The 22,641-nt window shown below is 44.4% G+C and overlaps 1 protein-coding gene across 1 annotated transcript in view; it reads right to left on the reverse strand.

Annotated features, from left to right (window-relative positions):
• The window catches only part of gli3 (GLI family zinc finger 3), a 98,225-nt gene that overhangs the window by 24,269 nt on the left and 51,315 nt on the right, over positions 1–22,641 (reverse strand). The window contains exons 4-5 of the mRNA XM_080865790.1: positions 21,571–21,676; positions 2,697–2,902 (exon numbers count right to left, since the gene is read on the reverse strand). Coding sequence (XP_080721916.1) covers positions 2,697–2,902; positions 21,571–21,676 — 312 coding nt within the window. The remainder of the gene's footprint in view (positions 1–2,696; positions 2,903–21,570; positions 21,677–22,641) is intronic.

The following is a 22,641-nucleotide window of genomic DNA, read 5'->3' on the forward strand; positions in this document are numbered from 1 at the left end:
GGAAAAGAGAGAGATGCAAAAGGAAGGGGAAAAATTATTAGCGAGTTAGAAAAACATGACAGGCTGAGCACCTGCACTGCGTTTTAAGTCTGCATTCATTTACATTAGATGATAATCAGCTCAGCAGAACAGTAATGAGCACATTAGCAACACCATCAAGTTTAGCAAAACAGCTGCACAGGGAGCATCACCTGAAGTGGGGAGCCTCACTGGGGATTACCGGATGCTTGCTCAGAGATTACAGTGAGTGTGCATTAGTGTTTGATTGATGCATTCGTGTTGTGAACACCAGAACCGATCGCCTTACAATACAATGCAGTTTTTAAACAGCCTTCGCTCTTCGTGCCGATCACCCGGAGAAAGGGCATGAGCGTGTACATGAATATATATATTTACTGTATGTGTGTGTGGTAAGATTATGTGGGCTGGTGCATCCTTTGCCAAACACGGCGCTTGTGCTGTGCGCATGGGGGCTGCAGATGCAGATATGCAACCTGCTCCTCGACTCTGCACATTTAAACTCTGCAGGAAACAAAAGGCCTAAATCTGCCCAGATAGATCTGCGTGCTACAATGTCTCTCTTTTTCAAGTCATTCCCTTAGTTATAGAGTACTGTAAGTCCTTGAACCATAGCCTAAAAATAAACATCTGGTGGTGGGCTTCCGTATGCAAATATTCTAAGAAAGAGAGAGGAAAAGACTAACACTGTGGTTTTGGATGCAAATATGGAATCGGTTCAGACCACTGAGTGCTGCAGATCTTTTTTTCTCCCCCAATTGAAGAAATAAAGAGAAAATAAATAAAGAAACAGTGTATGAGGAGATTTCCTCTTAAGGCTGGCCTGTATGCCTGCAGAACACATCCATGATTGGTTAAATGAATGGCAGAAAAAAATTCTAAATTAATTCGATCTGGCTTTTATGTCTTCAGTGGAAGGGGGGAGTTTCTTAATTGTCTCCAGTGTTCCGCCTTAGCTTTGCTTTTGCATTCAACCATAATGTGTCCCATTCAGGAGCCGTGCGCAGAAAAGAGCTTTGCAGAATTTCTAAATCAGAAACGCTGGCATCCGAGTGCGATCCTCGGAGCAAAATGGGGGAGTGGGGGAAGGCTGTCGGTGTGGCACTCAATGTAGGGAAGGCAGAGACATGCCTCAGGACTCCGTGAGCCACCGGGTGCTCCAGCATAACAATAGGAACAGGGGCGAGCCTAACTCTGAACTCGGTCTCATATAGAAAAGAGAGAAATATTGAAGGCGGGAGGGGGGCACAAAAAAAGAGATGTGAAAGCAAATGTGTGGCAGCAAGAGGGTGGCACTAAATCCCACCCACTTTAAATCTCCATTAGATTCTGTTAATTAATTCATCATTATTCAAATGTACTTTTTGCTGGGAAAAAAAAAATCTTTGCATATTGAAGGAGGCTCCCTGTAAGCGCGGTGATATACTAACAACACAAAAGCTGATGGGTTAATTAATCACCGGATTGATTAAAGGAGTAATTAGGTGCCTCATTCACAATTCACAGCATTATGGAGTGAAAAGGGGATCATGTGGTAGGTTGGAGAAACTATTTTGATTTAAAGCAATCCGAGACCAGCGCACATTATTTTGCGGTAATGGAAAATTGGAGGGTAGAGAGTCGGAGCTTCGGTATATCGCTCTAGTGCACGAAAAGGAGCAAGGGGGGGAGGGGGGGGGGGGGGGGGGACTCTTGGTCGTTACTTAGTCACAGCTTTCAACAGACCTGGATGAGAAGAGGTCGAATGCACGGGTGCAGAGGAAATGTCCCAGCTATTTGCCATTTCAGAAATACACTTCAGTGCAAGGTTGTGGGCTAAAGTGGGTCTCTGCTGCTGCTGAAGTACCAAAAGGCTGATGGCTGAGAAGGTGAGGGCCATAAATGATTATTGGGACATTTGGAGCTCTATGAGGTGAATGTAGATGTTTGGCAAATAAGATCTTACATAAAAATAAAAGATATTGTTTTTTTAATTAAAATATGACCAAAATCATGATGAAAATAACTCAATATGTTTATTATTAATTTAAAAAGTTTTGTTCTTTCTCTAAGTTGCTAAGACTTATTTTATATATTTATAAAATAAGGTATAAAATAAATGAACTGCTACACATCAGATCAATTGACTTCCCAATTAAAATCCATATTAAGATGTAAAATTGCTCTCAGTAGGATGCGATACGAATCACCCCCCTTTACACCACCAAACTGTGAACTTGAGCCCGACCCTCCCTCCGTGTGCACGGTGTAACTGTACGTGACCCTGCCGCTCACTGATGCATCCTCCAGAGGTCTCCGACATGACTCACAGATCAAAAGGATTAGCCTCCCTCCAATCTGAGCCCCCACCCACACGGATGGCGCTACACTCATAATACTCCCATCTACCCGCTCCCCTCACTCAGATAGCATCTCGCCAACCCCTGGGTCTTAATAGAGATGGATCTGGTTGCCTCTCACCTGACCTCTTTTGATCTCGAACAGGAATTAAACGGATACACACAACCGAGATTCCCCCTAATAGCAATCGAACCTCCGTAATCAATTCCAGCCGTTATTTTTAAGGGTCTTCTGAGGCCTTATCACCCTCTGCTAGGGTTGTGTGCAGCTGAGTGTGTGAGTGTGCACGCGTCATGCGTTGTGTGTGCGTGTATCAGTTTATGTTTCATTTTACTCACCATCTGCAGGGCTGAGGCCCCGGGTGGCTGACAGAACGGAGATGGAGGGGCTGCTGTGGAGAGAGCGGATGTAGTCCATGTATGGGTTGATGTAGGGGTGTGGATGGTGGAAGGGCGACTCAGCCCCCACAGACGGGTTCCGCTGGGGCGAGATCCGGATGAGGGAGATGTCGGAGAAAGCTGGACTGCCCGCCAGAGCAGGAGGCCTGCAGAGAAGAAAATATTAAGATAACATGACACATATGATACAAGCTCAAATCACAGGTTTTCACTAAAGGCGTCACATAAAGGGGGGTGGTATCGTGCTTTTCTTTATTTTCTGGCATTTGAACGCTCTTAGAGGGGTTCCAGTGATACAATAAGGGATGAAGTAGTCGCTTAGTATGATGTAATAATGAGGAAATATCATTAAACTGTTGATCTTAGCCACAAATCTCTGGCCATCTGCACAGAAACCTGCACCCACCAACCTGCTTTAAAAAACATCTGTTTATGAGGGGCAGCCAATCAGATTAAAAGCTGACTTAAAATGAGAAGAACAAGGTTGAGATGAATACGGATTATTTGAAACTGTGACTCATGCAAAGCTACTCAAGAACCAAAGTATGGAGCTAGAAATTTCGGCATATTTTTTTTTTCTTTACAGGAAATTTTTTTTGAATAATAAAAAATATATGTGTAGAAAGGAATATTAAAAACACACTGTTTAACAAATGTTTATCATTTTTTTAATATATATTTATATATATTTGAAAAGTCACATATAAACTTGATATTACAAAACTGAATGAAAAAATAAAAATAAACTAAAGGAGGCTTTCTGTAAAGAATTGAGTTGAATTGAATTTATTTATTTTTATTATTTCTTATATTTTTGGGGCTATCCTGGTACGTATTACTTATTTTACTCTTTTTTGTGCACAATGCTTTGTGACCGTTTGTCTGTAAAAAGCATTTAATAAGTAAACAACTTATTTTTCTTTTGGTATTTTTAACCTGATCTAAAAAGTTCAGCAGAAATTAGTCAGCTGTTAATTTGATGGATATATGGAGCTGATATTAACAGCAAATGGGGGGGAAGTAAAAAGCCTTCTTTTTATGTATCTATAAATAAAAGTAATATTTTAAAAAAATATATTTATTTAAAAATTAAATTTAAAAATTAATAAAATTAAGAACATTTTTATTAAATGATGATTTCTTTAAAGTGGCCCTAATATCTCTTCAATCTTTGACTTATAAATGAACTTACTTCAATATTGCTGTCACAGACTCCCTCTATCTGACACCATTTAGAGACCAGTTAGCCCATTAAAGCCAACATGTGTACAAGAATAAGATCTTTTGATTCCACTATGTTGTCATTTTTGAGTAAATTAAACATAAATAAGTCAGTTTCGCCACAGTTGAACCAGGGACATCAGGCTTGTTTCAGCCTGAACATCCAGGGGCCTGTTCTTCGTACCGCGCTAAGTGAGTTAGCTGGATGAGATTGTTGACGATTTCGCGTGATCCTGGATCGTTCGGTTCCCCGAAGCCCATCCGGGACTTGCTGTCATAGCAACAGAGCCGTAAGCGTAAACCTGCTGGGGAGCAGGTTTACTTTATGTAAACAGGATTAGATCGCGGCCACGCAGGTATGTCCGCGTCATTCATACGAAAGCAACAGCGATATTCCACCACTGTTTCACCATAAATAAATAACATCAATGTAACTAAAGATAATGCAGCACTTGATCCTTTTATTGATTTCACACAGATACATACAGGTCATTCCCTAAAAAAGGGAAATGTACTATTAACATTCTATTACATGTATGTGATTATTACAGATGTAATTCATATTTCAGAGTAGTAATTGTAAATTACTTCGTGTAATCAAGATGAGAGACCACGGCTATAAAAGCGAAGGTGGATTTGGGAAGTCTGTCGCAGTCATATCCTGTCCGTTTACGCGAGCAACCCATTGCGGAAGGTGCAAGATTGATAAGGAGAGTCCTCAGAATTCAGCGTATATTGCGGGACAGACAGGATCCTTTAGCTCAGCGCGACAGTGTGCTCATAGAGAGATATCGATTTTCCCGTGAGGGTATTATTCACTTAACCAACTTGTTGACGAGGGGGTGCAGGACCACCACCTGTCTTTTTTTTTCCTCTGCCCTTTTCTTGGTTGCTGTTATGAACAAACAGAGTATTTCAGGGTCTCTTTCCAAGAGACGACAAGCAATATAAGTGATAAATATTACCATTCTGTAGAATATTCTTATATTTCACTTTTACTTGTTCCCATGTTCTAGTGGGTCCTGTTGTGGCTCTAATGTGAAAGGGGATATAATATAACATATTATAATATAATATAATGTAATATAATATTGGATAATATGGTGTGATATGATAAATCTACCCTACCGCCTACTGGTGTTGGCCAGAGGGGCCGATGGCGCAATATGGCAGCCTGGCTTCTGTCAGTCTGCCCCAGGGCAGCTGTGGCTACAACCGTAGCTGCCTCCACCAGTGTGTGAATGTGAGAGTGAATGAATAGTGGCATTGTAAAGCGCTTTGGGTGCCTTGAAAAGCGCTATATAAATCCACTCCATTATTATTATTATTATTAAATTACCTACGAGTCTGATTTGTCAGCAACTTTCTGCCAGCCCTCGCTCCTTGCTTTTGCAGCCTTTGCAGTGTTCCCTTGCGTTTTAATTAAACTCTGAAACTCCTGAAATCCCTCACTCAAGAGTTCTTGCTCTGCTGCCGAAAAATACCGAGCGCGCTCCTTCGACATTTTCGCCGACCAATCAAAGGGTTGCCGATCAATGTTTCTACTATCGATGCGTAGCCCCTGTTGGGCCACCCAGTGATCTCACATTACTTCATCCAGCTATACTAATCGTCAACAACAGGTGTGTTCGGGGAACCGGAATAGCGAGCTCAGAGTTAGCGCGATGATTTGGTCTTGGATGTTTCATTTGATCTTGGATGTAGTAAGCGACGTACGAAGCACAGGGCCCAGATGTTAATTCGATTGGCAGACTGGCAGTGGCGAGACCAAACAAATAGACTGTGACACTATCTCTCTCCCTCCATCTGCAAAGCAGAGAGGAGAGTGCTGCATTCCAACTGCTCCCTACGCAGACATTTCCTCAGATCAAAGGCAGCTTTCACCACTGCGTCTTAATCAGAGGGAAACGTTAGACCGAGCTCACCGCTAGCCAGGGCCAGACAAGCAACGCTGCGCCGCAACGCTACATTGCTCAGATGGCTTCGAACTTGGCTTGGAGATGAAACCGTGTACAGAATTGCACATGACGGATACAATTTTGTACAAAATCCACTGGCAAGTCTCATACAAATTCTCATTCTTTAAATAGAAAATGTGAGCGCTATCAAGCTTCACTTTATCAGAAACCTTTACTATCAAATTTCTCTTTTCTGCGAGATGTGAAATAAAGTTGAGAACAATCAGGAAAACTTCTTAGCAGCAGAGTTTGAGATTAACTAATTTGTGCCCACTTCTTATAATTGGTTAGGAGCGCCTGGAAACTTCATAATGATGGCCTACACCACAAAGGCCTTCCCCTGAGGATGTGGAGAAAGCCCCATATCAGGCAGACATTAACGGGCTAAAAGATTAGACTGAATTAGCCCCTCTGCTTCTCTGGGGCTCCCCGATGGACTGGTCTACTGTGACAAAAGACCCCAGGAGTAGGAAAGGATGAGCGAAAAGAGGGAGAGGAAAAAGTCTGGCCCAACGTTTGTTTCGCAGTGACCTTGAGCAAGGCCAGAGGGAGTGGAACAGCCCAATTACGACCTCTGCCCCATCCCCTGTTCCCCTCCTGGCCCCTTCGTCCCTCCACTTCACAGCCCCCCTAATGAAAGAGCTCAGGCCAGGGTCAATAATGAGCACTGAGGAGTGGAAACGACACACACACCCACTGAGGAGCAGACCCAGAAACACACAGTCACACGTGAACTTCTTCATCTTCAGAAGCCTTTCTGTAATTAGACCAAAAAGGGGCTATGGGGCAATTTTAAAGGCCTGCACTGCGGTCGACAGTGTGACAACATGTCTCGCGACGCTGAAGCAGGTGGACGGGAAAAAGACGCCGGCGCTCTCCGGAGGAAGAAGAGAAATCCTGAGCAAAACCTTTTCTGTTTGAAGTGCGCAAAGGTGGCGACTTTCAGGCTCATACCTGACATTGCAACACAAACGGTCGTGGAATTTTTCTCCACCTCCATATGATTGGTGTCTTTTTGCACGTCAGCTGGAAGAAATCTCCTCCTCGCCGAGAAAGCCATCGTGAGAGCAAACGGGCACTTCAAAACAGGTGTGCGAACGAAAGAACGTGCTCACGATAAGCAAGTCATGTGCCCCCACGCCACCATCATATGCCTCATTTGCAGAGATCACAACATAGCTGCAGGGTGATGTTTGCTTTCTTGTCACATGGCAGACCTTGAAGCTCGTACACGTACGCACTCGGGGGAAATATGTAGCACGGGGGAAACTGAAAAAACCTGCTCTGTCAGTCATTAAAGAAGAGAAACGGACATGCAAACACACATTTTTAACCATTACCTGCAAAAAAAGGCATTTGGTTAGCAGCAAAGTAAGCACAACTAATATCTCTGGAAGCATTTTTCACATTTTCTGTGTTGAAATAAAAACCCAGGAGGAAGAGCAGAGGAATTTCATGGCCTGTTTGAGGGAAGCCAGACATCCACTCTGCCATGACACTGATTAAACCTGTCATGTGTTGGCTGCGTCCCCGTACGCCGGCCTAAGCTAAATGCCTCTACCTTTACTTAGTTTTTTCCAATTAATTAAAAATAAGATCAGAGCAATCGCCTGCATGGCCGGAATACTGGTGGGAAAATCGTGACAAATGGAAGAGATGACTGTGAACAGTAGTCTCAGGGAGGGGAAGGAGGGAGTATGTGAACATATGACCTATGAATTTGGGAGGGAAGGGTGGACAGGGAAGAGTTAGGGCAGAGGGGGAGTTGGACAAGGAGGGAAGGGGGGAAAAAAAGACGTCTCAAGGGGTCCGCAGCCAGGTGTGAGGGGATTTAAGGAGGACAGCGGAGAGATTGATAGTTCGGAGGAGGTTCGGCGCGTCTTTAAAAGAAAATGCAAGCGAGTGGCCGATCCTCCGTGCTCAGCTGCTCTCTGTAGGGCCGTGATCATCTCAGCATCTGCCAGCATGCATTAATCAACATGACAAAAGGAAGCAGTCTGACAATGTGCAGCGTGTGTTTGCAGGAATGTTCGCCCTGTGTGTGCGCTAATGTGAGAGTAGGTGTGTGGGTGCGGAGAAGTAGCGTCTCGGATACACCTGATTTGAGATTTACATCAAAGTTGTCCTGCAGGGTTTTACATACTTCTTCTTAGAAGAGAAAAACTTCACTCTTCTGCGTCCTTCACAGGTTTAAATAAATTCCTATTAACCCTTAAAGAAGACGTCCTGCAAAACGGGCAAAAGGAAAGCCTGAGCTCCTGACATATGGAAGCTATTTCCTTTCACGTGGCCTTTCTTAAACCAGCCAGCTCCTCTTTAAGGCATCGCATGTTTACACGGGGCGGTCTGTGGATTTTAAACTGTCGTCTTATTTCACCCAATGAATATACACTTGCCAAGTGTAAATATGTCCCCAAAAGATTTTGAGTTTTTGTAGAGTGGGAGTGTCGAGACCTTGAATCTTTGTTTGGAACAAGATTATATCAACACTAATAATTTTTTTTTTTTTGGAGTGGGGAGAAAGCGACAGAAACATGCATTTGCGGTGAAGGCTGATGACTTCACTTAGGCACACAAGGTATCATTGTGGTGCAGCAGCCTGACCTGGTGGTATTGACATAGCGGTGTGCTAAAATAGGAACCGGGCTCTGTAAAATACTTTTAGCTCAAGCATGAAATCGTTGCGCATGAAAGAAAAAAAGATGAACATTTCTTCATGTGTTCTTTGGTGACCAGCACAGGAAATTGGCGAGTCCAAATCCAATAACCCAACAACTGTATTCATGGACCTTCAAATTTTCATCTGTGAGCTGCCAGTCTACTCCCACAGAGAGTCGCGAAAGAAAAAAAAAGGCACTGAAGCCAGCAGTCATGACCCTGCCGAATTGAGAGGAAGTCTTACTAAAACCAGTCTGTACACTGCAACGGTTCATGAGTGCTGGAAAATGTAGCTTTTCCATGACACAGGCCAACAATTACATTGATTCGATGTCACATTTACAGGGGAACTAATGAATATGAAATAGCATAGATGCATCTCATGTTCACACTTAACTACTGCCTGTAGCTGCAGCTATGAATAATAGTATACTGTAGCTAGCTGTAGCTCAGGAGGTAGTGCAGGTCACCCACTAATTGGTAGGTTTGTGGTGCTGATCCAATCTGTATGCAAAAGTGTCCTTGGGCACGATACTGAATCCCAAGTTGCTTCAAAGTGTGAAAGTGTGAATGTCTATAGATAGAAAGCACTTAACCATAGAAAAAGTGCTTGTATGTATGTGGGCAAAGTATCAAAGTGCTACATAAGAACCAGTCCATTTAGCATTTAGCTATTATTACATATACATTACATATTATTACATAGTCCGGTGTCATTAACTTGATAACAAGGTTTTTTCTTCTCTCTTTACACTCGTAAATGCAAATTATAAGCAGCCAAGTGCGTGGAAGAAGCTCAAGCTAAAGTTAGTGATGGCTAATGCTCTAGACTTGTAGACAATCAGTATTAGGGGCAACAAAGAACTGCAGTTCCCTATAAGAACACTTGGTGGGCTGGCTCCAAAAGTCAGTACATTCCCACACACTCACCTGCTAAAATGTCCACTTCTAGACATCTTCTAAACATTTTAGCTGTAGCCTAACTGTAGCCTTTTTAATGAGTATGCTAACTTTCATAGGGATGCTATGGTTAGCAGCTTCGCCTCACACAATAGAAGGCAACTGGTTCAAATCCCAGCTGACGCCATTCTGTGAGGATGTGAGGTAGATAAAGTGCTACATGAATGAGTATAATACATTTCTTTTTTTAAAGATAGGTGCTTTGTTTAATTATGTTAACAGTATCTGTAGCAGTTTAGTATGATAGTATGTAGTATGCTAATAGATAGCAGCTACCTTGGTCTGTGCTATTGCTAGCACTACACTGGCTCCAAAAACCCCTGACTGTGATTACTCTAAGCACCTGATTGATGGTAATATGGGAAAATATTGCTTTAATATGTTATAAGGATGGAACTTTATTCACCATATATCAAAACCTGAGCATGTTTCCTATCCATATGCTCCCCTACTGTCAAGGAGTGCTGCCGCAGTCAGTCTGAACAAGGCCTAACCCATCACAAAGGTCTCTGTGATTCTATTATTTTCTCTGTTTGACACAAAAACATTGCAGTACTGTGAACTGACAGTTTTTTGTTCTCTCTTTTTTTTTTTGCTAACAATATTTAGTAGCAGATGGATGATTTAGTAACAGAACACTGCACAGGACTTCATATTAGTGAAAAATAAAGAAGCAGTTTACACACACGTGGCCACAAGGGGCTGAGTGAGGTGGGAACTGAGAGTTTTAGAGGGAATTGGGATCTGTCAGGTGTCAGTACCTCTCCTGACCGAGGCTGACAGCATCACATGCCCACCTCCCCCCCTCAAACCTCACCTCAATCTCACCACCTCATAGAAGCCGGCACTCCCACCCCCCTCACCCCACCCACTCTCAACCCTCTAACCCACCCAGCCACGGCACAGCACTGCCACCGCTCTGAAAGCCTAAACCAGAGAGGTGGAAGAGAGAGGCTCCTGACAGCGGAAACACAAGCACTTTAAAGCTCCAAACCCTTTCACTGAGATCAAAGGGCCATAGGAACTGAGCCAGCTGAGACCCAAGGAGAGAGAGGGAGCTGAGACAAGGGGAGAGAGAGAAGACAGAAAGAGACTGAGAGACACAAACAGAGGAAAGAGAATTCAGGGGTTCCTTCATTAAGACTTCATTAAGACCTGCAGCTAACACACATTCCAGTGCAAACTGGACTCCCTCTTCCACAGCAATCCTTCATGGCCTTTGTGACAAACCATTTTTCTTGGGATGACGAACAGAATAATAAAAAGAATTTTCTCCACACTGCGCCAGTAAGAGTCGTGCAGTGTTTTGTCTTAACTTTATTCTATTGGTGCCTTTTAGGCAAATATCTGAGAAAAAAAGGGCTTTTTATGCAGTAAATTTTACTAACACCCCTTCAAAGAAATGTGTTCTCCACTTTTTTTGCTTTTGAAATGCTCATTATTATCTTAATTGCCCCATATTAAAGAGAAGGACCTGTACAGGTTGTATCCCACCTTTTCCTCTATGGTTGCAGTAATAGACTCCTTTAACCCCAATGACCATGAACAGGATAAGCAGTCAAGAAGATTAATTGCTGGAAATAACAGTCGTATGCAGTGTATGGATGCACCTAAGCTCCAGACTGGTCACCTCGTCAAATGTTGAAGTTTAGAAACTTCAAAAATCAAATGAGTGATTCATCAAATAAGGCTGAAAAACTCATTCTTTGGCCTTTACTGTCAGCACCATCTAATCTGAATTTCCTCGTTGCAGTCCAGCAGCAGTGTCTGCTTTAAGCTTTTCTTCTGGGCAATGCAGGCGGCAGAGCTAGCAGGGTATGGTGAGGTTGCCAGGCATTCGGGGTAAATATGTTCCCCGAACGCTGCGAGGGCTCTGCGTGACCCTCAGACATCAAAGGCCTGGGTGGGTCCGAGGGGTGGGAAGGATTTCTATTCATGGTCACATCAAGCAGGATTCCCTCTCTGCGGGATACCTCTGGGGGCGTGCCAGACATTCCCATACACTGCGTCGTCAGTTCACACATACTCTCTGTGCAGTTCAATTCCCAGCAGTCTCCTTCAATCCCCCCCAACTCCTACAAGTGTGCGTTACAGTCACATTCACACGCAAGCAGAAGATACACACTCGTTCTGCCAGAACGGCATATAGCTCATCTCTGTGAGCACGTATCACTCCACGCCGCTGGAGCGGTAAGACATGTTTATTAGCAGGAGTCAGAGAGTGTGACAGGGTTGAGTCATAACACACGGGTCCAGGTGTCAGCGGCTCTGGTTGAATCTGCCACCTCTGTGAACTCCAGAGGAGTCATGAACCTTAAAAGTTGAGTCACACGTGAAAAATGCTTCTTGTTCGAGATCAAGGCGAAACGCTCAGAAAGAAAGGGACTGGGCTTTATCGAGAAAAAACAAAAACACAAGACAGATTCAAATCTTCTCACCACTCGTGCTGGTTTCAAAATGTGACTGAAAACAGTCGTCGTTTTTGAAAAGTTTATATTTGGCTTTGCCACGCAGCAGGGTTGGTTTTTTTGTGTTTGCTTTGTGTTTTTTTATTTTGTTCACAGGCAGTTTTAAAGCCTTTTTTTTTTTCAACGAACTGCAATTAAACGTAATTTCAGCCATCGCGATAAGAACGTCTACCAAAACGAATCAACTAAGTATACGGCGAGAAAATGAAAACATGAAAGTGAAATTGCACAAAATGAGCCAGGCCTTTTTTCCTGTAATTTCAAGGGGGCTGGAATCAGGGAACAAACATGAGCTCAGGGGAAAAAAACAAGAAAAAAAAGAGGATTTTCTTGTTTCTTTTTGGTCGTCTCCCATGCTTGATTTTGCTCTTTTACAAGTAGAACACCTTCATCTCTGTGCGCAACCAATTACGTACTTGATTGCTGTTTTTTCCCCCTGCTTTTCTCTTTTTTTTCAAAGCGAGAGAGTGAGTACAGGTGGAATTAGCTCTCAGTCAGTGTTTTGAGTTCCTCTGGCATGCCTCGGGCAAGAGTGAAGACAGGAGGGGGACTCCTGGGTGTTAAAGTGTTAAACTTCTGAAAACATGGAGGAAACACATCTACCTTTCTTTTCCCTCTCAAGCCGTGTCTCGATGGCCCCGATGCCTTTACACAGAAACTCAGCTGACGCCTGCAGCTAAACAGGGTTCAGGGTTCCACACCCCATCGCCCTAGCTACCCGACGAGTCAGGTAATGAGCATGCGTGCCTGCGTGTACGGCCCACAGGTGAGGGGCGGTGTTGGAGAATGAGTGTGGCCCAGGGGCTGCGAGGAGCCTCGTGGATCCGTGAGACAGCTCCGCACGATCCCCTCGCAATTCGACACGTCACACTGGGCTGCCGAAATGAGCAGCTGCACGGATGGGCCTGAGCAAATCACAAACAATACACAGCGCTACAAGACAGCAGAGACACACTGCTGGAGATGGTTAATCCTTCAGACAGAGATCTGAGGTAGAACAACAGAAAAAAAAAGGTGGGGGTCAGGAGGATGAGGAAGGGAGGGAAAGCCGAGACACAGAGGAAGAAGAGGAAGAAGCAGAGCGGGAGCATCAGGTAAGAGACAGAAATATGTGTTTCCTCCTTGGCACTAAAAATCTCCTTTTCAGAGCGAAATCCATCACGTTTTCCTAATACATACTTCATGCAGAGGAAGGGAGAGAAAAGAAAAGCCGGACAGAAGAAAGGCAAGCGCTGGTGGGAAAGTGAACAGACACAGCCTACTTTATTCTGCCCATTTCATCCATCTTGTTGGGCTAATAAAATGTCAAGTGGAGTTCCTTGATATTTAATCATGAAGGGGCCGAATGCGTGGCGGTGCCAAGCGCAGGCTCGATGAAGCTTTGGGAAGCTTAAACACAGACCTGAGGAAATTTTGGATAAACCCAAAGAGAGGGAGGACGTTTCACAAACCTCGCTACCCAAATGAAGCAAAACTGTTAAGAAATAGGAGATCCTAATAAGGGAAACTTTTTTTTACTTCCTTTGGCTCCAGGAACAAGTTTCCCAGCTTTACTCCATCCCCTTGAAAAAAAGTTAATTCCTAATTTAGTCAAATCGGTCAGAGAAATGATGAAAATGTGACAAAAAAAGAAGAAAAAAAACCTTGCTCTGTCTTATAAGCACCCTGCAGCTGCGTGCATGACTCTGCATATTTGCGAGCAGCTCCCGCCGGACACTCGCCATGAAAACATAAATAAATAAATGAAAGAACTTCACAAGCTGACGCCCTCTCAAAGAAAAGAGAGGCACCATGGGAGACAGAAATAGCAACGGGCTTCTCTTTTGACCCGCGTTGCAAACTGCACTATTAGAGGAAACCATCCTATCGGGCTATCAGATGTAATGGACGCCACATCTGATAAGGGAGATAAGGAAGGGCTGAGAGAAAAGAAATCGCTTTATGTGATATGAATTAATTTTCACTGGTGAGGAAAGTGTAAAAGAAGCGATTTAAGAAGAAAAAAATGCGATTCAGAAGATAAACAAATAGAGAAAGGGAGGGGAGGAGGTCCAGAAGCTGTAATGAACTCATTTCCTCCCAGCATTAAAACTTTCATTGGTCTTTAGCACAATGACTAAAAGCATTCTTGTAACCGACATGTGGGAATGTTTTGCATTGTTGCGTTTGGGTTCCCTTCAATCATTTACCCAAGGCTCGACCAGGAGAGTCGGAGGCGAAGGAAAGAGGGAAGAAAGGAAAGGAGGGACTGAGAGAGGATGGAAAATGAGGAGAGTTGGCGAGGATTTATGACCCTGTTCCCTTGGTCTCGTTACTTGCTATAACTGGCCCCCAGAGTGGGATCGCAGGGTCTGGAGCTCAGAGCCCAGAGATCAGAGTAATGGAAATTCCACATTTCTACACTGCTACAGCGTGACGGCTTTAGGGCACAGGTTGATTCGAAAAAAGAAGAAGAAAAAAGAAAGAAAAAAGAAGCTGAAAACTGACTCTCAATTTTTTAAAATCTGGAAGCAGAATTGATTTTTCTGCATTAGGTAAGAAGCAGCCTTTCTGAAGCTCGGTGATTCCTCAAACGCAGCAAAGGTGCGCTTAAGTGATGGCTTCTTCTGCCGGGAGGCTCTTTTAAACGCGACTTATATGTGCGGAGCAGACACCAGCCTGAGGTCGGGGAGGCGATGTGAGGCGGCACGCCATCTGTGCTGGGGTTGTATCTCGGGCCCCGCCAATGAGAGGAGGGTCTCGTAAAAGTGACACTCGGCCACACCCACCAAATAAGCCACTGCGTTTACTTCTCTACTCCGCATGCACCATAGCACGTCATGCAAAAAACTGATTTTTTTCAGAGATTACTCGATTAATCAGACGACTTACACAAAATTAATCAGCATGCTTTTTCTTTACGCAATTTCTTAACTATGCTTCTTATTTTTCAAGCTAAAATACCATAAAGTGGAATTTTTGTTACAGTTGCATTCTGAATATTTGGTGTTTCATCATATCTAATGAATGCATTCCACAATAGTGACAGAGACTACTAAAATACAGTTAGCGCTGTTATTTGTATATAAATGCTTTAATAGACGCCTTATTTTGCAGACGATAAATTGTCAGACGTCTGAACAATGTGGTGCGGACAATGAAACCGGTTAGCGGCAAACACAACAAAGAGCAGGAGTTTAGTCTCAATATCATATTAAGGAGGACAATAAAAGTTGACGGATGGCGATCAAAATAACAACAAAAAATGGCAGCGGAATAAATGCTAAAATTATTTCCAAGCACGCGTCTATCTGCGTGTGCAAGCACGGCGGCACCAGCGCACACACACGCGCGTCCAAACACACACACAGCTGTTGGCACCTGCCTGTTATCTCTTCTCCTCAGACCTGGTTTTTCATTGTGCTCCTTGGGAGAGCTACAAATTGAGATCTCAAACATGAAGAGGGGGCAAATGACTTGTGTACGGGAAATCAAATCCACTAATGTGTTACATGTGCAAATTCGCAGGCCCCTCGTATTAGAGATTCATGTATTCCTGCTTTATCAGAATGTACCTTTTTCAGAGCCGTTTTCAATGGAGCCTCAAATTAAATTCAACCAAACACAGAAGAGAATATAATTAATAGGGAATATTTGTCGAAAGGATAACCAGACAGGAACTGATTTGCATTAATAAAATGCTCGTGAAAGGGATCAGACTGGAAATGCTGTAAATTCTTTGACAATTCCCGTTTGCCTGAAAGACGTATTAAACCAGTAATGAACTATTTAAAGAGGATTAAAAACATTTAAAAGAAATGCACGTGATATTTAATAACCAGGGAGACATACAAATATACACACAGCAGCAGTAGCAGCAGCCCTGGCAGCAGTGGCCCCAGCATAAGTAATCCTAGCCTGGTAAGTAGAGTTTTGGAACATGTCTTAACAGATCTCCACAAGTAATGACTAAACCCTAAAACCTTTACAGGCCTTGTCAAATATCTGCTGTGCCAAACTCGTTTTTTCCCCCCTCTTTTTTTTTCTCTCTCAACCTGCTGGATCCATCATTCTCAAACTACACAGGTGCCTTCAAAATATCACGGTCCTGTGCACAGGGTGAAGGAGGGGATGGGAGGCAGGCTACACTGCCCATTTAGGGTTCTGAAACTAGTGTATTACAAAAAAAATAGATATACTGTAACTTCAATCTGCCCACATTTCTGCTTAGGCATTTATCTCCTTTCTCTCTAAATCCTGAAATTGCCTCAGAAAAAAAAGGGGAAAAAAGAGGGGGGTATTTTCCTCCTTTCTTGCACATTTTCAGAGTGGCGCGCAACTTTCTTTCTTCCCCTGCTCTTTTTTTTCTCCCCCTCCTGTGAAAATTGAAGAGGCTTTATGTCAAATACGGCTAAAGCCAGCCTCTCCATATCAAACAACGCAGCGCGAAAATTACTGTGGCGATGATAAGGCTGCCAGATAGAGTGGGAGAAAGAGAGCAAGGGGTGGAGTGGTGGAGGAGGGGGGGGGGGGGGGGGGGGGGGGGGGGGGGGGGGGGACTGAAAGGAAGTGACTCTACTCAATTATACTGCAAAATTGGTATGACTGAATATTTTTCATTCAGGTGACTGATAGTATCAGTGAAACTGCAATGCAGATAAATAAAGGAGCCTTCTGTCAAGAATAAACACCATTAATCATGAAGCCAGCTACTGCGTGACCGCCTGTCCCCCCGACTTACTCCACTGAGAAAGTATTAAAGAAGGGGTGGGGGGATTGTGTGCATGTGTGGGGGGTGGGGTGGGGGGGACTAAGGAAGGGGGCGGGCCGGTATTGGTGACTCCACCAGAAAGGGGTGACCTATGAAGTCACACAGAATGGGTTTTTTGGACAGTTAAGAGAGGAAGATGAAAAAGCAGCCTTCATCTTTCAGCCACTGCTTCCTGGTGACAGAAGCACATCTGGATGGAGATTATCAGATGTGATGGTGGAGCGGTCATTTACACCGGATGCAATTTATGGCTACCCTTCTCATTCTATGTTAGTCGAAAACAGATTCAAAAGTGAATAATCATAAAAAAATCTTTACATATATTATTTTTCTGTAGAAAATCTGGACTGTATTTTTAGAAAGTGGCTGAAAAGAACATTTTAATGATTAAACGAGGCCTCAAATCGCACTGTAAGTAACGCTCCGTTTCCACCAGCTTCTAGAAAAGATACGCCAGGTCCTTTTTTGTCTTTTTATTGTTGATTGTGTTATTGTTATGCTGCTTGTGTGCACATCTGTGTGTGTGTGTGTGTGTGTGTGTGTGTGTGTGTGTGTGTGTGTGTGTGTGTGTGTGTGTGTGTGTGTGTGTGTGTGTGCAACGTATTGCAATGCTCGCTCTCATCCCGTCTGGAAGGAGGTGTTGAGATAAGGCCGTGGTCTTTATGCAAAGCAACACTCGGCTCCTCCGTGAGCAGATTGGGCGCTCTGACAACAGTTTATGTAAATAACAAAAGGAACTCGGCGCACATCTTAAAGAAAACAACAAAAACCCATGCGGGCGCGCTCAGTGAGGAAAGCGGGGAGGAAGAAGTGCGTATGGGGCGATGCGTCCGAACTCTTGCGTTTTACTTCTGAGCTGATTGGATTTAGAGGGTAACAAGGTGACTCAGTCAAGTTGGTGCCATGTTTAAATGAAACAAAGCTTGAGAAGCAACAGCTCACGCAGCCTTGGAGCCAATTAATTCCTCCCTGCTTCATCGTTTCTGAGCTGAGGTTTTGTTGTGATGACAGAGATGTGCCACAACTCTCCCCCCACACCCTCCCCGGTCCTCCAGAATACCTTCTAGTCAGCCCTGCAGCTGAACAAACACTGGTCATGAATGAAATAACCACACAGGCCGGGAACATGGAAACACACCCGCAAAGCCCCCCACCTGTACCCTAACTCCACATATAGAGAAAAATAAACCGCTTTACTTTATTTATGAGACACATGAGTCCTTAAGGTCTGTTAATATCTTGAGAATAGAGAAAACTGACAGCATCTGAGCTAATTTTGCATTTTTTGGGGGGGTTGGACGTATACAGTGGGGAATATATATGCATGTTTTACTTTATAGGAAGGGAAAGCAATTTAAAGTAATAGTTACCACAAAGAAAACCTTTCATGAAAAAAATCTCTTTAGAGTGCTCGTTTACTTTTACAGCTTTATAGACTCTTTAATTGACTCCGCTGGCTTGACTAATTCTTTTTTAAATCCACATACGGTAAATGAGCGAAAGGTTGTGAGTCAATTGCTTATCCCCTAAGAATGTTTTGTCGTTTTAGTGGCCCCCCATTCACAGCACGAGGGCCCGGGACTCCAGAGTAAATTCTGATGCCGATAATTGACTTGTGACGAATACCTCTGTTTGTTCTGCACGGTCTCCGGGTGACCCAGAGCCGGCGTTGAGCTGCATGAGAGGGCTGTTTTGTTTTTCTGTATACCGCGGTCAGGCAATAAAGCTGGAATGAAAGGAGTGGTCTCTTCTGTTGGAGCTGGCCTCACCCCCACACCCCCCACCCCACCACCAAACTCCCATTAAGCCAAACCAGCACAAAGGGGACCAAAGCTCCCATGGAGAGCCTGCTCTTCACAGATCAATGTGTTTATTTAGGCAGGAAAGACTCTTTCTCTCTTTGCTAAGTCTGGAGTTAAGCTGGTTCCAGACCAGAGACACACACAGACACACAGAAAACTGGCCAAGTTTAAAGGAGGAAAAGACTCCAGCTGATCCCGGATCAGTGCAGGACAGTAAAGTTTAGGTTACTTCAGATAAAAAAGAAAGAAACCTGTTAAACGCTTCTTGTTGGTTGTTGGGATTAGCTTCAACTCAGACTGAGATTGTTGAAACTCTTGTTAAGTGCTGTTCTTGCACGTGAATATAAATTTCTCAGTAAAGAGAAATTGCCCCCCACCCCCCACCTCCTCTCCTGACCCCGAGGCGTTAATATTGAATGGCACATTGGTACCTTCCCCACAAGAATTCATAAACTAAACGATTAGCCTCTGTCTGTAATTGCACTCTCCCTTGCCTAATAGGGGCGGTGAGGTAAAGAGGCGAGAGAGAAAAAAACAAAGGACAGTTAATTTGTGATTTCCTCTGCTCATTTGAAGGCAAATTAAGTGTCAAACAGCTAATACAGAGCATATTTCATTTTATGAGCTTTTAATTTAATTCCACCGCCTCATATCACTGGAGCCCGTTAGCTGCGCTGCTAACGCCCGCTCCTCGTCTGAAAACGAGGGCCATAAATAAACACGTTTCAATTAGGCCCTTCACAGTAATAGGATATGATTCTGTTCATTTGCCACGTACGGATGGTGTATGTGTCATTGTGGCACAGAGGAAACAAGCTGCCGGGCGCTCGTGGTGTTTTTCTCCGGCCACGGATGCCCGGTGGTGGCTGGCTTGTGTGCATGGCGGGGGGAAGCCGGCTGGATTGATGGAACTGCCGCAGGGCCAACCCAACTGTAATTACAGGCCCTAATGAGAGGTTGCATGGGGAAGTACTGCAATAATAGTCCCTGTGTACTTAGGCATATCTTTGAGGGGGCTAATAACGATTAATTCTGCTCACCGAGGAGAACTTGTCTTAAAACAATTCAATATTTCTCCATAAGCCGCCTCCTGTCCTCCATTTCCCCCGAGCGACAGCTATACGTTGACTGCCTCGCGTGGGCTGCCTACAAGCAGCATTACCGAGCAGAATGCATCGCTTAAATCCTGGCAGAGATTTACGCTTTTGCGGTAGTTTCACAGTCGTAAAGTTTAGTTGCTGAAACTTGCTCAAAACCTAAAATCTGGGAGTGTAATTAACTCCAATTTGCCATCAGGTGGTTGGACGCAGCTGTAATACCACAAGTGATGAGCGCATCTTCCCACCAAGGAATTCAGGGCTGCTTTTTTAATCAAGCAGGCAATATTGCTGCTTCCCTGTGAAAAAGAATCCAAAGTAGATGAGAACAATTTCTGCATGAAACCCACGTAGGGCCCGCAGATAATGCGCATGACAGTGAGCTCACAAGACTTTATTTAAATAAGGCTGGCCACTCAACAGCTGTTTTATAATCATGACAAATAGTTTCCCTCAGCGCAGCGTGTCATATTAAACAGCTCCACGTCTAATGGTTTGGATAAACAGGCCCTAAGTAGCGTGGCAGGAGCATGGCCGTGTCTCCAGTGACAGCAAACCAAGCGCGCAGATAACTCCCGTCCGGACAGAGTGACTGAAGACACCGTTGCTGCATAACTTCTCCCCCTTAATTCAGTTCTTCAGCTCCGTGTTGTCCCTCTAACCCCCCCCACCCCCGCCTGCTTCCTCATTTTTCTCCTCCTCCCTAACCTGCTGCTCCGCTTCGTACCAAAGCGCTCCTGACAGATAACAAGCCCGGCTGTTTGTTTGAGCTTATGTTGCCTGAGCGTGTTCGCCCCATTATCTGCGCATAAGCTAAATGCTAAATTATATTTGCCATTTTGTTTGCAGTGACACGAGGCATCAATCACCTCCCCTTGTTTTTTTTATTTCCTCGCCTCGACCCCCCCTTCCTCCTCTGAGCAGGAGACGAGGGGTTGAGAGGTGGGGTGGGCTGGAGACGGGGGTGGGGGGGGACATAAAAAATTCATTACGCTTAGTGGCACATCAGCAAGGGAGAGATATGACTCCTGAGGAGGAGAAAGGGGGGAGTTGATAATGATGAAGAATATCAAACATAATGCGGCCCAAGTAGCTGCCCCATCCAATTTGTCCTCGTCGCACGCTGATCGCTTCCTCCGTGTCGGCGGGTAGGAAACAAGCGCCACAAGGACGAGGACTCCTGCACTGTTTGGATGCAAAGAATACAAATGACCGAGAGAGTAGAAGAGAAGGTAGTGACTAATAGTGAGGAGAAAGGAGCAATTTGTGCATGCGAGCGAGCTCGCTGAGCACTTTGAAGTTCTCTGCTGACCTGGCCGGCACCATCGGACCCACTCCACAGGGGCAGACTAAAGCAATAAGAGTTACCCTGTTTATAATAACTTACCACTGGAGAGCTGAGATGGCCTCGCTTTTACTTCACTTCAAAACGAATCGAATGCACACAAATGCGATTGGAAGAGGCAGGGAGGTTACTTGTACACAGTTCATGTGTCAGGAGCTCATCTGTGTCTGTCAGAGATGGGTAGATGTCAGCAGAGGCATTGCTTCCTTCTCTTGACAGGGCTTGATCACTGCTCTTATGAGAATTGCGCGCTCCCAGGCTTCCCTCGCCCTGCTCTCATTTCCCTGTCTCTGACACATGTTCATTTGCGTGTCTCTGACATGCGGATCATGTTGCGCACGTACGGGGCCGTGGCCTTTGATCCTGAAAAGGCAAAGAGAGGCGCCCCGGCACCCATGAGGAGGATGCTCCACGCCCACAGGCGGAAGGAAGTTTCGAAGCTCGATTTGTATCGCCGCTAGTAGCGGACCATGCGGCTGAGTCAAATGTGTTCTCCTGTGTTATGATCAGCAAAATTGAAGTCTGCGGTTTTGTGCTTGAGTGCGAGACACTTACACGTGAAGAGGGGGCACAGGCGAAGGATCGTAGATGTACCGTCCCTGGGTATGTCTGTCGTCGATTGGCACAGGAGGGTGGAAGGTGGGGAAGAACTGTGGAGCAGCTGTGCGGGACAGAAAAGATAAGAAACATGAGCTGTTTTTCTTTACAGTTTATAAAAGTCCCAGTTCTCCTAAAATACGTCTGCAAGTGGATCCATTCCCTCCTCGGCTAATCTAAATAGCAGCAGTAATGAAAGGCAGTGGTTGATGGCTATCTTTCAGCGGACCCACCCAAATGAGACCTCATTAAACGCGCCGAGCTAAAAGCTGCGCCGCTCGAAAAATGTTAGCTGAGGAAGTCTTTGTACATGTCTCAAGGCTGAGAGAACTCAAAATAAACAGGGATAAATAAGCGTAGGAAAAGCAGCCAAATGGCACATTTCTCACCGTGCCAAGCATAATATGGTTTTGTACAAAGGATAACATTTGAGTACAACCACTGAAACGAACAAAATGGGAAACAAAAACATCCTTTTCCATCTTGGTGTTTTATCACAGAGAATCCAGAGGCTTCTTTTACTCTCTCACCCCCCCCACCTCCAGATAAAACATTAAAATATTTGTATTACATGAGTTTTCAAGCCTTTTCTTTACTTTTACCCTCTCTATTTTAATTTTTACAGCAGAAATTGAAACTGCCACAACCAGGCTGACTTTGCACACGTACGCACTCATCGTCGAACCCTGACTTGCACTCGTTGTTATATAGTTGTAACTTGAAGCTGAATTTGTGTGTCGCAACCGTGCACCCACTGTTGGACGAGTCGAAACAAGCAACCAAAAGGTGCCTGCTTAAGTTTTGACACGTTAGGTTAAAGTGTGTATATCAAGGCAGAAACAGCAAATGACCATTGCGCACGGATTAACTGCATCTCACTGCTAGAACATTAGCCACTTTATTACCTGTGTTACTGAGACCAGTGCCAAGTTGCATTATCATCCCCCCGAGGCTAAGCATGTGTCAACATCTGTATAACGTCACGCAGCAAGTCTCTGAGGCTGCTAGCTATATATATATATTTTTTTT

Source organism: Rhamphochromis sp. 'chilingali' (genome assembly GCF_963969265.1).
Source record: "Rhamphochromis sp. 'chilingali' genome assembly, chromosome: 18".
Classification (NCBI taxonomy): domain Eukaryota; kingdom Metazoa; phylum Chordata; class Actinopteri; order Cichliformes; family Cichlidae; genus Rhamphochromis; species Rhamphochromis sp. 'chilingali'.